The sequence below is a fragment of the Podarcis gaigeae genome (genome assembly GCF_964106915.1).
Source record: "Podarcis gaigeae genome assembly, chromosome: 3".
Lineage (NCBI taxonomy): Eukaryota > Metazoa > Chordata > Lepidosauria > Squamata > Lacertidae > Podarcis > Podarcis gaigeae.
Window position 1 is genome coordinate 79,450,457 of NC_139680.1, and position 16,983 is coordinate 79,467,439.

General features: G+C 42.1%; 1 protein-coding gene across 4 annotated transcripts in view; it reads left to right on the forward strand.

Moving 5' to 3' along the window:
* Positions 1-16,983, forward strand: part of KIF26B (kinesin family member 26B) — a 278,191-nt gene that overhangs the window by 95,155 nt on the left and 166,053 nt on the right. For 3 of the 4 annotated variants that reach the window (XM_083731982.1, XM_083731985.1, XM_083731984.1), the window contains one exon: positions 1,952-2,488. In XM_083731982.1, coding sequence (XP_083588108.1) covers positions 1,952-2,488 — 537 coding nt within the window. The remainder of the gene's footprint in view (positions 1-1,951; positions 2,489-16,983) is intronic. The other variant, XM_083731983.1, reaches the window with a different exon arrangement.

A 16,983-nucleotide genomic window follows, 5' to 3' on the forward strand; every position in this document is an offset into this window, starting at 1 on the left:
AACACCCATCAGCCCCAGCCAGCACTTGACTATGGTTTGTTTGAAACAAGCCAATTTCAAACTATGTTTAGTGAAGCTGACTTTTTTCAATAAACCATCATTAAGTTGAGCCACATACTAGCTCCATCACTGCCTCTGGGTCTAGGAGTCTTCAGAACCTCAGCAGGTCTTTTGTACTCATAGCTCTTCATGGTGGAGAACATACTCAAAGCATTCCATTTCCCACTTTCATCATAGGACTCCACTCTGTTTTGTTTTATATGCACAGAGTTCTCTGCTGAGGCAGCCCAAATTCTTTTGGTAGCTCTCCTCTTTTCCTTCCATCTTCTCGTGTTGTAGATCTCTCTCTCTCCTTGGTCTCTAAACCATCTTTGACCTCTTGTCTGCACTTCTCCTCAGTTCCTCCTGCCCACCCCCTCCGTCTCCTGCCTACTGAGACCCAGAGAGAATGCTCTTAGATGCTGCAAACACTTTAGCTTTCAACCCTCAACTGTTTTGTCTGCTTAGCTGCTGAGTGAAGCAGAGAATGCAAGCATTTGTCAGAATCCTTTCACATTACAGTTTAGGGTTTGGGTGTAATGCTAAACTGTGGTTTACTGACTCCAGAAACCTAAGCCTCTGCTCTCCTCACTGACAAGATGGAGGAGGGACGGGGTGGGAGGAAGCATGTGAGCCCAAGGTTCACCTAGTCTCATTGTTATCACACTAAACTATGGGTAAGCATGATGTCAGAATGCAGCCTTTGTCTCACTATATCGTGTTTTGATTTGTACTTGTACTGGTAGTTCTTGCATTCCTGCTCTGTTTGTCACATATTTATCTGGTAGAGTTAATTGTGTGTGCAGGACCCTGTGTGATGGGGTTCATTGTGTGAAGTATACAAGGTTTCATGTATGCAAACTCCTACTGTAGAGCAGGTAGTGGACTAGATATTTTGAAGGCTAAGATTTGGGTCTCCTTTAGGATGGTCACTCACATAGCTTCCAAAAAGAAAAATGGGCCATGAGATGGAAGCCAGTTTTTTGTTTGTTTTTTGGCTAGTCTGGCTAGACTGCCCTATCCAAGGACACTCTTTATTATCTAGTATTACCAGCAAGACAGTGGTACCTCGGGTTAAGAACTTAATTCGTTCTGGAGGTCCGTTCTTTTCTTAACCTGAGGTAACACTTTTCTTAACCTGAGGTAACACTTTAGCTAATGGGGCCTCCTGCTGCTCCTGTGCTGCTGCCTCTCAATTTCTGTTCTCATCCTGAAGCAAAGTTCTTAACCCAAGGTACTATTTCTGGGTTAGCGGAGGCTGTAACCTGAAGCGTCTGTAACCCGAGGCACCACTGTACTTGATTATTTTGGTGGTAGAAAATGGATTTCTTATAAAGGTAAATAATGGATAATTTGACTGACTGATTGATTGATTGATACCCTTCTTTCTGAAGAAGCCCGTTAAGTTTGCACTATATCATGAAATTCAATATTAAAAGACTCTTAATGGGCAGCATTGTATGCTTGGTTTGATCAGTGGACACAACTAATGATCAAAGTACCTCTCCAGTTGTTGTTGGAAGCCAGCCAACTTGACCAATGGTTAGGGATGATATGAACTGAAGCCCAATAACATCTGGAGGACCTCCAGTTCCCAATCCCTGCTCAGAATAAATAATTTCTTTTTTGTGTGTGAAGTTGAAGTAATCTTATGGGTAATTTTAGCGCAGTTTGAAAATGCAAATGGGAAAGATCTTCATGAGTCAACTCCCAAATGAACGTCTCAGTGGTATTCAAAAATACGACTGCTAATTAAGATCCGGCAGAAGCATGGGGATTTTTATATCCTAATTCTTTTTCACTTGTTAATAAAATGAATTAATAACAACCAGTGGTAGAATTTGGATTTAATTTTTTCCCTATCATCCAATTTTAATTGTCTACTTCTCTCCTCATTCTCTCTTATTGTTAGGACCCGGCTTTCTCTTCTGCAATTCACGACAAGCTGCAGGTGCCCAACACCACCCGGAAGGCATGGAACGAAAGAGACAACCGGTGCGACGTGTGTGCCACTCACTTGAACCAGCTGAAGCAGGAAGCGATTCAGATGGTGCTGACCCTCGAACAGGCTGCCAACACTGAACATTGCGATGCTTCTCCTGGCTCCCCTCCTCCTCCTCTCCCCAACATCCCCACCTTGGTGGGCTCGCGACATATGGGCAGCCTGCAGCCCAGGGACTGGGCCTACATGTCTGCTCCTTATGCTACATCCAATTATGCTGGCTTTCTGCCTAACAAACTCAGCGGGAAACAGAACAACATAGGGATCGTTAATGGGATAGAGAAGAAAAATGGTTCCTTGGGACATCAGGCAAAGGTCAGTGTACAGATGGCCACCAGCCCCAGCAATGGTAACATCCTGAATTCTGTGGCTATCCAGGCTCATCAGTACCTAGACGGCACCTGGTCCTTGTCGAGAACAAATGGCGTTACTCTGTATCCCTATCAAGTAAGTAGCGTTAGAAAGGCACCCCCCCCCCCAATAATATCTCTAGAATACTTTGTGGATTTGAGTAATACATATTAAGAAGTTGTATCAACACAATCATATTATTGAACAAGCCGTGATTTACCTCATTTGTAAAAACAGGAAGTCAGCCCCCTCCTCCCCAGTCACTCATAACATACAGCCGTATTTCTACAGCTTTTATCTCTGATAACCATCCTGTGGTTCAGAAAATTAACACTGCAAATCATGCCAAAGGACCATGTGCTTCAACAAGCCTACTTGTCCTGAAAAAGCCAGAACAGGGTATTGCTTTATGGCTGGAAGGTTAATAAACATGGACTGTTGAGACTCATTAATAATAGTATAGAAGTCGAAAGTTCAGAGGCGCTCTTCCGTATTAGAAATCCTGGTTGTAGCATTAGTAATAATGAAGAGAAATCCTGGTTATAATAATTATGTTTATGCAAATTGGAGGAACATGATAGTAGAAAAAGGCTCATGTAAATAATAATCAGAGTAGGGGTTTCCAAGTTGAATACCCTGGCATTTGCATGGTTGATAATGAAGTATAATCCTGCACAAGATACGTGGGCAATTTTTATTGTGAGAAGATTTGTGAACTGCTGATGTCTTATTGGCAGTAAAAAAAAAAAAAGATGGGTCACACTGTTCAAAATATCTGCAGAATCCATTAATTAGTGTCTAGATATGTTTGTTATGTATGTTTTGGAGAGCATGGTATAATTATTGGATCTATTATGTTGGGAAGGGAATGAAATTGCTGAAGCTATAAAGTAGATGTATGAATATGATGTAACAGTTAAACAGCCTCACCCTAAAGGTGTTCAGTGGTACAAAGTGCCAGGTAAATATGGATAGGTTTGCAGGCTTGCATGGTGGTACGCTTATCCCCTCCCCTCGGGCAGAACACTTGACAGGAAGAAATGTAACATCCCTGCCATGGAAAGCTGTAGTTGTGAAATTTCAGCATGCCATGAAGCTGTTAAAAGCATGTTAGGAACTAAGCTGCTCCCAAAGGTGTTGATCCTGTGCACATGTAATAATTTTTGGTCACTTTTTCTCCCTTTCAAATGGTAACAGTGTGTCTGGGTAACTTTCAAGTTCCATAGCGTAACACTGGGGACCCTTAACTATCCCCTCCCTGGCCACAGTCAACAACAGGAGCTTTCCCCCTAATGATAATTGCTGTGGTGGTTGGGATTTTTGTGGAGATCATGGCTGACCGTCCTAATTAACCCCCCTCTCAGTATTAGCTTCCCCCACAAAAAAGAATGCTGATGTGCATTTAACAAAACATCACTAAGCCTAACCTGAGGCTTTTGTACCACTGTTGTTGTTTGTTGTTGTTGTTACTGTTACTACTATTATGCCACCCTGAATCCAAAGATCACAGGGCAATTTCCAGTATAAAACCACAAAATACATTTGCTATACAAAATCATGCTACAGGCTACATCTGAGAAATGCTGAGCTAACGGGACCAGGAATAAAAAATAATCTCATTGGATAAAGAGCATTGCAGTTCCAGGAGTGGGTTCATTGCCCTCTGCATCATCGTTTGTCAGGCTGATGCCCAGGAACAAGAGCTGTAGTCCTGGCTAGACTTAATGGCTCCCCGACGTGGGCATCTCCCCTTTGTAAATTAGCTTTCAGTTAGGTAGTCTAGACAGCCTGCCAGAAATGGTTGACTGCTTTGAAGCCTGTTCTTATTTTTCCTTCTGATTCTCTGCCTCTCAGATAAGAGGAAACCTTGGCATCATAATGGGATGCTGAATTTGGAGGCAGGCTTGCATATTGAGAAGGACACTTCTTGTCAGCAAGATGCAAAGGGTGTAGTTCAAGTTCATGGTAAATAGTTCCCAGCTGCCTATTTTTGAAGTGGCCCCTGTGGATGTGCCATTAACAGCAGCTTCATCTGTATTAGTTAGCAGGTGATAAAATTCTGGTCCAGCCATTTGGCACCGTGTAGGACAGTATGTGTGAAGAGGAAAGGATTAGCTGGGTAAACCCAGCCAGATGGGTGGGGTAGAAATAATAAATTATTATTATTATTACATATTGCACAGCTGTCCCGCCATGGTCTGCAGTTGTTGGACTGTTGTTGTTTAGTCGCTTAGTCGTGTCCGACTCTTCGTGACCCCATGGACCAGAGCACGCCAGGCACTTCTGTCTTCCACTGCCTCCCGCAGTTTGGCCAAAGTCATGCTGGTAGCTTCGCGAACACTACCCAACCATCTCGTCCTCTGTCGTCCCCTTCTCCTTGTGCCCTCAATCTTTCTCAACATGAGGGTTTTTTCCAGGGAGCCTTCTCTTCTCATGATGTGGCCAAAGTATTGGATCTCAGCTTCAGGATCTGTCCTTCCAGTGAGCACTCAGGGCTGATTTCCTTAAGAATGGAGAGGTTTGATCTTCTTGCAGTCCATGGGACTCTCAAGAGTCTCCCCCAGCACCAAACCTTGATCATTAGCTGAAAGTTGTTGGACTACAGTTTCATTCACCTCTGACCTATTGGCCATGCCAGCTGGGTCTGATGTTTTCTTAGAGTGTGTTGATGATAGCATCAGGTTGCAGGTTCAATCCCCATATGGGACAGCTGCATATAGGGAGTTGGACGAGATGATGCTTAGGATGATGCTTCTAACAACTCTATAATTCTATGATAGTCAAAAAATCTTGGGGCGCCATTTTGATTTTCCCTGCTCTACATGTCTATCGGCGTACTCACAGTCGGGACCGCTGCTTCATGCAGGGTTCTCAGTTATGTAGAAGACAAATGTGGTATGCAGGCACATCTATACACTTTCTAGTCACACCTGTGACAGGGGTGTCTCTTTTTTCAGCTTTAGTTATTTACCTGTAACTTGGAAATAATTGTAATCAAATATGATCAAGAAGACAAAGATGCTAAAAGAATTTGCAGTTTCAGGATGCAGTACATATAAATTAAAAACTTGATTCACTTTTATGTATTTGTCACTGAATTTACTGACAACTGTTCGTGCTAGAAAAACAAAGATCCTTTATATTGTCTCTTTAATATTCCTTTAATGTAATACACATATTGTTGCTCTTTCTAACATACTTAAACGGTAACTCCCAGTTTTTAATGCACTGTTTCCAGGAAAACAAAGGCTTATTGAAGTCAATGGAAAAAATCTTTTTACAGCCTTAGATCCCTGGAGTGTAAGGATGTGTTGCTAAACCCACACACCCAGTTCTCCCCTCCCCTGTTTCTTTTTGAAAACAAGTAGGAGGAACACCAGCAAAGGAATCATCACGACAGTTCTTTGCCACCCTAATATACTCAGTGCATGCAGAAACTTCCAGGACTTCCTATGTGTTTGTGAAGCAAAGTAGATTTATCGTAACAGCCTACTGGGGCCATTAAAGCACATTGCAGAGGTAGGATTATAAAAGAGGAATAAAACAAAAACTGATGGCAGCTTCTTGCATGTATATTTAGGTACAGACACCCAAGCACAAAATACACATGTACTGTTGCATCAGTTGTGAAGGGCACATGTGGGTATTTGAGGTCCATGAGAAAGAGATGGACACTGGGTCTTGGCTACAACATTTATTTGAGGACCAATGCACAATTGGTAATTCAACAATTAGCATGGCAGGGAAGTAACGAATCCCCTGGGCTGGATTCCACTAACCCTCTGTGCTTGCAGAACCAGCACAAGGTTTTTGACTGGTGCAATGAGGCTCCCTCCTTTTCTCGTCTGTGCTCCCTGTGCCTCACCCCAAATAGTCTAGACAGGGAGGACAGGAAGGGTGGGGCGGGATGAGAGGGAAGGTCTTTCTATCTGGCAAGCAGAAATGCTTGCACTGAGGGAATGATCAGAAGAGTGTGGCAATGAGTGGTTTTTGTCTTACCCCCACAAGGGACTCGCTTGGTTTTGCTGCACTTCAGACAGTCCACTCACACGCTCCTGCAGCCTATAGTGAAGATTGTGGAGAAGCGGAAATCCTCACAGTGGTTTCCTCCCAGGGCTGCGAGGAGTGTAAACGGCATATGATTGTAAATCGCTTTGTAACTTAAGATGACTGGAAGTTAAAAATAGTAATATATAGCTACATTCATCTGTTGATTGCCAGAATTTCATAAACCATTTCATCATCTTTCCCCCTGGCTCTTTAGTGACTGCCGTTCTTCTTAAGGAATTGTTCATAAGAAGAAATTGTTCAAGCAAATAAGGAGTGTGTGTGTGTGTCCGCCCCCCCCCCCCGCAACCATTTATAGAGGCACTGACCAAAATATAGTTTTGAGTGGTTAGAGTTTATTTTTGTTTTTTGTAAATCATATATTAAAATTAGCTATAATGGTTTAAATAACATCTGTTGTGAACTTGGACAGTCCGACCACCGTCACCCATGTGCTGGTAACCTCCAGGCTACTTCAGCGTGATGGTGCCCGTGAGGTTGGTTCAGAAACTGCAGTTGGAGCAAAATGCAGTAGCTTGATTGCACAGTGGGGCAGGAGATTGCTAACACATTGTCCCACTGTTGTAACAACTGCACTGGCTGCCAAATAGCTACCCACGTAAGTTCAAGGTACTGGTTTGGGTGTCTAAAATCCTGTACTGTATGGGACCAGGACACCCGAAGATCATCTTGCCCCCTATATACTCAAATGTTTACTGTGCTCTGAAGGTGAAACCCTCTTTTAGGTACCATCTTATCCAGTGGTGCATTCCACACAACGTAGGAATCGGGCTTTTAGGATGCCCTTTAGTATTAGATGGATGCTGTCTCTTGCTATTTCAGCAACTACTGAAGACCTGCTTCAACAAGTCTCTTGATATCTTTCCCAGTCTATATCTGTATTGGAATTGTTTTTTCAGATGTTTTTCAGACATTTTCATTATTTTATCACTTGTTGCTTGCTGCCCTGGGCTCCTTTGGGAGGAAGTGAGGGATATTAATAAGTAAATAAATAAATAGCTCCTCCAATCAAATAAATTGGGGGCGGGGTGGTGGAATTTCTGCCGATTGCTCCTTCCACTTTCAGTCTCCACACCCTATGCCATACCATCCCCAAAGGTTTGCCAGTCTCAAGGAATAGGTTTTTAAGGAAAGTACAGAGGTTTGCAAGAACGTGTTCTTCATGAATGTAATCCTATTCTGTCCACAGGCAGAAGTTATGGATTTTTGAAAATAGGGATGCGGGTGGCGCTGTGGGTAAAACCTCAGCGCCTAGGGCTTGCTGATCGCATGGTCAGCAGTTCGAATCCCCACGGCGGGGTGAGCTCCCGTCGTTCGGTCCCAGCTCCTGCCCACCTAGCAGTTTGAAAGCACCCTTAAGTGCAAGTAGATAAATAGGTACCGCTTTATAGCGGGAAGGTAAACTGTGGTCACACTGGCCACGTGACCCGGAAGTATCTTCGGACGGCGCTGGCCCCTGGCCTCTTAAGTGAGATGGGCGCACAACCCTAGAGTCGGACATGACTGGCCCGTACGGGCAGGGGTACCTTTACCTTTACCTTTATCTGGCCATACTTGTCAGCTGTCAGCCATCAGGTCACTAAGCAGTGGTGGAAATGCATGTGCAAACCAGCTTTTAGTCAAAGAATATTGACTAAGAATATCTGTTGGTGAATTTTTCCACAGATTGACAAAAAGGAAAATAATAATAAAGCATAGCTCCTAGTCTGACTTTCTTGCACTCACTTATTGTTTGGGGGGGAAAATACCTCTTGGCAGACTACTAGTCTTTTTCAACATAAAACATAAAATAAGTAATGAATAGCTTTGGTGGGGTCATAAGTCATCAGCTGACCTTCTTACCATGAAGTCATCAATTGAGCTTGTGTATTACAGTAATTGGCTAATTATATCTGACTTTCAAACTAATAGTCCGGTTGTGTCCTTTTTTCTTTCTTTATACTAGGAGGGGAAGTTGGATTCCATACTAATTGTATTATTTTATTTTTTTACAATCACTCTGGAGTGATTTGATCTCACATGACATTTTTATGCATGGCTTCATGACCCTGAAATCATTCGTTTTCCCTTCACTATACCAGACCAAACAAGGGAAGTGAGGGGAAAAGAGTCTCCCAGCAACTGAAAAGAGCTAAGGAGGCTTATCCTGTGAGTATGAGAGCCCCATGACTCTGCTGTGATGGGAAGAAGCAATCTGTGAGCTCTTAAAAAAAAAAAAAGTGAGATAATCCTTTAATATAAGTGCATGACATGAGATCACAATTAGTAAGGATTTGGATTCTTGACTTTATCCAGTCTAGTTTGTTCTATAATATGAAACCGTCTCCTTCCTGTGAGACTATCTAGAATAATTTGGGCCAGGGAAAGCTGTTGCCAAGGGCAAGCAACTCTTAAAATTTAGCGAAGCCATGTAGCTCTCCTGATGGAAAGTGGCCACCACATCATCCTGTAAAGAGCAATTCATTTTTTAAAGAATTTACCACAAGATGTTTGAAGCAGTCCCATTGCTACAGCTTTGGATATATGCAGTACAGTTCACTTCATAAGTGGTTACAGAACTTTTGGTTAACTTTTCCCTCTTACTTAAATTATTTAATTCAAGTCTCTTAGAATAAAAAGGGAGATAAATGGGCCCTCAATAATTGAGGTATTTCCCCCTCATCTTTGTTTTCCTCTTGAGACAAAGACATATTGTTTAGGGATACACACGCAAAGTGTTTCCAGAATGACCCAACTTACTGTGTAAAGAAAGAGAGCAAGAATACCTGAGGTGCTCTGACCATGCAGGCAAATGTGAAGACCTGCCAACTTCCACTTAAAATAACATTTGAGCATTGATTTCCCCGCATTGCATTTGTTGTGCTCAGTTTCAGCTTCCTTTCAGCTTCACTTATCTGATGAAATAGACCCCTGTCCACAAAAGCTTATGGCATAATTAATGTGTAAGTCTTTTAACAGAAGAAAGTGGTTAACAAGAACAATCCAAATTATTTTGCTTTTCATTATACATTTAGGAATATCTGAATAAATGCAAAAATTAAAATACCACTGTGGTTTTATTTATTTTAGTTTAACTAAGGGGATGTTATAGTTTGACTACTACTGCTCAGTCTCGAACACCCCTTTCTTGAGTGAAGTGCTGGAGAAGGTGATGGTGTTTCAGCAGCAGACACTTTTTGGGGAAAGTAATTACCTGGGATCACACCTGTGTTTAGCATGGACAGAAGCTCTGTTGAATGAGAGCTGTCCAAAAGAATGTCCTTAGTAGGTTGTGTCCTGAATATCTCTCTTGATTTAAATACAAAGTTGATAGACATCTGTGCTTATTCATTTATTAACTTTATCTTGTCATTCAACAATAAAGACCTCAAAGGTGGCTCCCAACTATAACTAACATACAGAATCCCTATAACGAGCTAATATGTAGCATAGTGAAGTCTCTGGCTCACATTTTGCCTTTGGCACAAAGTTATTTGGTAGCTTTGGGCAAGCGACTCTTTATAACCTCAGTGCTATATTATTTATTTCCATCCTTTTAGAAGGCAGGTTTGTAGTCTCTTCAGTGGCAGCCTCATTAAGAAGCTATCTTTGATTTTATCAAAATATAATTTCTTACATAATTTGTTTATACCTCTTCATAAACAATCACCAGACCACTTAGAGACCCCTTATCTTCAGCACTGACCATCATTTTGTATTGGGCAATATACAATAATGTAATGTGTGAAACATCCTTTATTCTGAGTAGGTCTAGTTCAGGGTTTCTGCCATAAACTGACTTTATGGAAGGTATGAATGACATGAATGAAGAATGCCATTTGACCAGCTGCTTCTAAACTTTATACCCGCACTGATTGTATTTTCCCAAAGAGCATATAGAGGTTACACATGGCAGGGGGGGTGAAGAATCACTCCAGGATAATGGAACGACATTAAATGCAACTATCTGCTATAAGACAGAATGAGATGGTGCATCACCTTTCACAGCCATCTCACTGTAGCTGGCTATCCCCAGAAGAGTTCAAAGATTCAAGAACAGAGGCTAATGACCTGTCACCTTTGAAAGTGTTAGACTGCCGGTCATGCTTAAGGTCACTAGGAGTTCTCGGCTGAACATCTGTAACCTTGATTCATAAAGAGAAAGGAGAGAGAGAGGAAGAGAGAAAAGAAGAAGAAACCTCTGTTTTAATCATTCAAGTCTCCTCATGTAGATAAGCCTGCACTTTTAATAAATATTTTAAAAGAATACTAGGTGATCTACATTTGAAAGGAAAATAATAATCAAAAGAGTGACCTTTTCTAATGCAGGAAATACTGAATTTCTGAATATGCTCTAGCAAATTAAAGCTCTAGTATTCATGTAAATGTTTTATATTGAACAGCTTATCCTGTTCGTTTGCGCATACTGCATTCTGAATGCTTAATATTCAAAATTAATATATGAAGAGACTGAACTGTAGCAGACAGAATTTGTCTGCCAGATAGCCGGAGGTAACCAATATTTATGACTTCTAGAATAAATGCATACACACACACACACACACACACACACACACACACAAGGTAAGTGTAGGACGGTTGACAAATTAAAGGGAAAAATAACCACCTTGCTTTTGATTGATTAAATTCATATTTTAGTACCTCAGTATATGAGGCAGCACAAGATAAATAATGAATTACTAGACTAGACTTGATAAGACTAGGCAAGAAAACACCAAAACCTTTATCATTTGGAAACCTTACTCATTTATCCTAGTACAGAAATCTGCTAATGTTTCAGCTCAGAGGTGCCAATGTGGGCCCCAGACTGTGGGTGCCCAGCGGCATGTGTGCAACTCAGTCTCCAGCTTCCACTGCCACTGCTCTTTGCCACCACTGCGGCTGGGCCAGGGCCTCTGCCATGGGGTCTCTGCAGCTGTGGACACAACGGGGTCTCTGCAGCTGTGGACACAACGGAGGCAGATATGGATATGGTGCTCTGCCACCCCACCCCTGCCACAGCTACCAGGCCAAGACCTCGGCTACGAGGCCTCCGCTGAGGCCCACCACAGCTGCAGGTGCACCCTGGAAGCACGACCGCGACAGGCCCAAACAGAGGACCTGTAGCGGAGGTGGAGGCCCTGGCCCAGTCACCACTGTGGTGCCAGAAAGCTAGCAAAGGTAAGGCAGCTGACAGCGGGCGAGGCTGAGCAGTGTGCGCATGATGTGATGGCCAGACACCCACAGTAGAAATCTTGTGGGTGCCCAGGGCCCCCCAAAGATGGCGCCAGTGCTTTAGCTGATTTCCACTGACCAGGTAGCATGAATAATAAGAGGCTGGTGCTATTGTAAGGTCCTTTACTCCAACACCTGTAAACCTCTGGTAGGGATAGCCCTTTCATTGGGGGGAGAGAGACAGACAGCTCAGGTAGCTGCTGCTGGAGAATGCCAGTGAGATGTTGGAGGACAGGGTTTTGTGGACTCTCTAGCAAGCCTCCTGCCCTCGTGTACCAAGGATGACATTGCCTTGTCTCTAGTGTTGCAGTATGAATTATCTGCCAGTCCATTCAGGCTCTGTAAATAGATTTATTTATTTTTGCTGAGGGGATGGGATCTTTTTCTTTTCTGAGGTGGCCCTGACATCTGAGATACTATGGAGGTTTAAACAAACTTCTGTCCCATTTATGGCTAGGTGACTCCCAGTACAATAATGTGGTGTTACTGTGCGCTCTGCCTTCCATCATGGTGTTCTGTTGCACCTGTAGCAGTTTAGTCCTGCTGGCCACATGACCCGGAAAGCTGTCTGTGCACAATTGCTGTTTGGTCCTATTCAGAGCATGTCATGAAAATATTATTGGTAATGTTCCTACAGTAGTGTATCTTAACCAAGACCGTGCTGCAGCATATTTGCCAGATTCAAATTTCAGAAAAAAACTGCAGGCACAAAATAGAATTAAGATATTTAAGAAGTGGTGCCAGTCACCTTTTAAATTACCTATGCACCCCCTAGGCTTGTGTATTTTGGGGAGGTAAGGAGGTAAGGTAAGGCAGCCCTGTTTAGGGAAGCTGTTAATGTTTAATAGATTATTGTATTTTAATGTTGAAAGCCGCCCAGAGTGGCTGGGGAGACCCAGCCAGATGGGCAGGGTATAAATAATAAATTATTACATTATTATATAAAGGTAAGATGCAGCTGTCCTTATCCATGAACCCCTTCCCATGAATAGTAGTAGGCTTTATATGTGAATGGGATGAATGTGTAACGTGGCTCCTTCTCTCATATCTGTTTGACCCTAGTCATTAACCAGAGAAGAAGCAACTGCATGAGTTTGCTTTCTCTCCCTGTTGGAAAGGATTCTGCTCTAACCACTCATTGCTATTGGGTTATGGAAGCAAAGGGGAAGAACACCCTGGCACCTCCACCAGCAAAGCAGGGGAATTGTACTATGTAGTTGTGCTGCCACTGTCCAGACAATAATAACCCCAAGGGAAAATCAGCCTCGCCACAGCAGGATGCCACTTCCTACTGACACGTCCCCATGTCATTCTGGCATTGTCAAATTGTTCTCCCTCCTCACTTTTCTGTATCCTCCCCTCCATTTGCCCACCTTGGCTTTTTTGCTTTTTTGTCTATAAGCCCAAGTCTCTCTGTGTGTGTTTTAAACTGATGTGAGTTTGAAAAGTGAGATAAAATATATTAAACTGAAATTAATAGATTGGAAGTGCTGGATTAAGATCTGTTTCAGTTTTCTGATAAATCAAGAGGATTTTCATTCAGATATATACCTAGGAAGCCATTCAGACCAACAAAGCTATTTGCCTTGGCTGAGCAGCATGGCCAGTTAAAAGCCTACAGCTTAAAATGCAGCTTTCCATATCCAGACTTCTTCCTCTGAATGTCACTGATGAACATTTGAAAGGGCTATAGTTTATTTGCTCAATCCAATGATGTTTTTGGGGTGGGATTAGATGTTAAACCAGGAGATTAAGTTGTTGTTCTCATATAAAGAAGGTCTCTGGGATTTTTTTCCAAGGTGGGGAAAGGGCCTTTGTTACCTGCTGTCTTACCTGGTGACCTTGTCAGTTACCACAGGTGCCTACACCCTGGGTAATAATAATCCTAAATGCCTTGAAGCAATGTTAGCGGCTGAGGCTTAACTGAAGCTCTTGATTATCTCCCAAGAATTGTATTGCACTTCAGAGGCCGCTTTAAACATTGGCAGAGACCAGCTCATCTGTTCCAAGTTTGTACTGGAAAGAAAAGTCAGCAGTAGGAGACACCTGGCCAGTTACCGGTAGTGGATAGTAATTAGGGTACCAGAGAAAGAAGAGTGTAAAAAAAGGCTTGGTGAAGTGGTGGATTTAGCGATGAATAAAACTCTCAGCAGAGAAACAAAAACCTGTGACCTTAATACTACCCACTACTAATACCAGCTAATGTGGAATGTGTCCATAGCTTTTCTAGTCCGAAGAAGAGTTTCTGTTTATTTATAGAGGATGAGCTTGCTCCTATAGTGCTGTGTATTTCTGTCTCAATTCATGTGTTGACTCAAACGAAGGTACATTCATTCCCCCAATGATACAAACAGGTATGTAACTCTGGTTTCACAAACTCAGCCATTACCCTTCTATGTTCTGGCTGATTTTTGACTATAGAATGCCCTCCCTATGCAGGCTTGCCTGCCACCTGCTCTGGTGTCATCTAGGCTACCTGGTAACTTTTGATTTTACCAGGCCTTTTAATTGGGTCTGTTTGTAGAGTTTAGATTTGGTGCTTTCTTTAGATTTGCTGCATTTGGTATGCTGTTTGTATGCCTTTTAATTTATTTGTTACTTCTGTTGGTGGTGGTGGTGGTAAGCCACTCTTGGAATCTGTTTGAAGAGTAAGGTATAAATCCCCATAAAAGATAAGTAAATAAAAATGAATAATGTTCCCATATACTTTTTCATCTCATACTCATGTCCAGTGCTTCACATGGGATGTATTCTGAATGTGTTTGCCCTTGGCTAGAATAAACACACTTGACAAATTTAAGTGATGGTGACCTTTTCCATTTTGTTTCACCACCATTTAATCTGCATTTTGTCAATGTGTGTGCCTTTCACTATATGTTCCTGAGGTTTTTGGATGTCCCTATTCTTATCCAGACCAAGGAGGATGTTCCCTGATTGTCCACACGTTATTTTGCTGTTCTGAATCTGCTAGTTGAAGTACAGTCGTACCTTGGAAGTCAAATGGAATCTGTTCTGGAAGTCCGTTCGACTTCCAAAATGTTCAGAAACCAAATCACTGCTTCTGATTGGCGGCAAGAAGCTCCTGCAGCCAATCAGAAGCTGCGGAAGCCACATCAGACATTTGGGTTCCAAAAGAATGTTCACAAACCAGAACAATCACTTCCAGGTTGTGGCATTCAGGAGCCAAACTGTCTTCATTCTAGGGCGTCCAGGATCCAAGGTACGACTGTACCCTCAACACAAAACAGGTATTTCTAATTCAATCTGCATTCCTACAATGAGAATATAGCCCACAATATACAATTTACACTGAACTAGCTTTCATGCTCGTCAAGAAATTTACTGTGCAAGTAAACACTTAAATTAAATTGTTGCAGGAATGAACTAAAGTTGAAGTCAGTGCCACTTCTGCAATTAATACGAATTAGATCCGATTAGTAGAATTTAGTCATTGCCTCTGATAACACGTTTCTTTGCTATCAAATCTAGATTGTGCTGGAATGTTTTTAATTACATCTATTGTAAATCTGTTCCATATTCCCAGTTGGCCAATTAATTTAATCTTCTTGTTTGTTCATGGAAATATATAAGAGTATCAATTCAGGAGAAATACATGGGTATGAAAAGACTCTAAGAACAGCTTTCGAACACTGCTTTTCTTAGGAACAGACATAAATGCAAATTACTACCCTCCAGATTTAGTTTATACAGTGACTTGCAGCACTCCAGTGACTGGAAATTGCATATACCCCATAATCAAATTATAAGTAGGAACGGAAAATATTTATGAAACAAAATGCATGAAGTGTAATGGTCGATGATGTTACTTGTGTGTAAGCGATTAACATGTATGTTTTAAAAATATAAATAGCTACAGGGAAGCAGAATCATGCCCAGGGAGTGAGGGACATCCCAAGATCTGTGTGCATGCTCAGATGCACATGTAGCGAGCTTGGATCATTTCAGTGGTAGAAGGTGGGCCATTGTGGATGGAAGAGCTCAATGTGGCCCCTGCTCTGCATTGCTGAATTGCAGTGACTTAAGTTTAAGAATAGCAGCAAAACATAACCCTGTGGAAATTGCCTTTTAGATATTCTCACAGAACTGAATGGGTTATATTCTCATGTTTAGATTACTGCAGTTACTCTATGTGGGGCTACCCTTGGGGTTGTTCCAGAGGTTGCAGCTGGCGCAGAACGTGGCAGCTAGGTCGCTTGTGGGGGCAAACTACCACCAGTGTAAAGCACCTTGTTTTCAGGATTTGCAGTGGATGCTAGTTTGCTATTGGGCCTAGTTCAAGGTGTTGGTACTAACTCCCAATACAGCTTGGGACCAAGTTATTTGAGAGACAGCCTTATCTTCTCAGCAGTCTGCAGGGAGAGTCTCTCTTGCAAGTTCCAAAGTTCTCAGAAGCTTTCTCTGCAGTAGCTTTACCACAAGTGTCAACTTGTTAGGGTTTTAGCCTTGTTTGAAATGTATTGGTTGTTTTTGTATTTTCAATGATTTTATGTATAAATTGCATTGAGATTTAGAATGTGATTAGTAAATAAATAAATTGTAATAATAGTAGTGAATATCTCAGAGTCACTTTTCTACAGAACCCAAGCCCACGTGAACTGTCACTATGGCAGTCTGAAAGGAAAAGCACCTTCCTAGGACTGGTGAGTTATCTTGCAGTCTGGGTTTCTTTCTTGCTTTTTTCTTGATTTGAAAATATATGTGACTTACTACAAATACCTCCTTGCAAGTGTACTCCTAAATTAGTTTTGCATACGCATTTAACTTTGGAGTTTTACATCTGTAGACACTTAGAAGAATCTTGGGCTAGGGGTGAAATTATCCAAAATACTTAATTTGCTTTTTCAAAGGAGAAACCAAACTAGCCAGCTCTAGGATTGTTCCCCCTGCCTGCTTCTGATTGCTGCTACTGAAGTGGTATACTGACTGATGTGCCCCAGGGCAACATCACAAAACATGACATTATGCTGGCACTGCAGGTGGATGTGTGCCAGCAACAAATGTTCAGAACTGGATTGCTAAAGCATCTCAATTTCACCTAAAGTCGGTGCAATGTTGGCTCCTGCTGGAGTGCTTTGAGTATTGAACTGTAAATCACTTAAACATTTCCCCTTTTTGCATCTTCTTCTTGTGCTGGCTATCGAGGACTCCTTTGCTTTGAGTCTTTTAATCAGTGAACAATAAATTCCAGTTGAGAGAATTGAGTCAGTCTCCTTAATGTTCCCAGCAGGCCCAGTGCCCTAAGGGAGAAAGCAGGAATGCAACATGTCTGGCATTCAGATGTTTTAGTG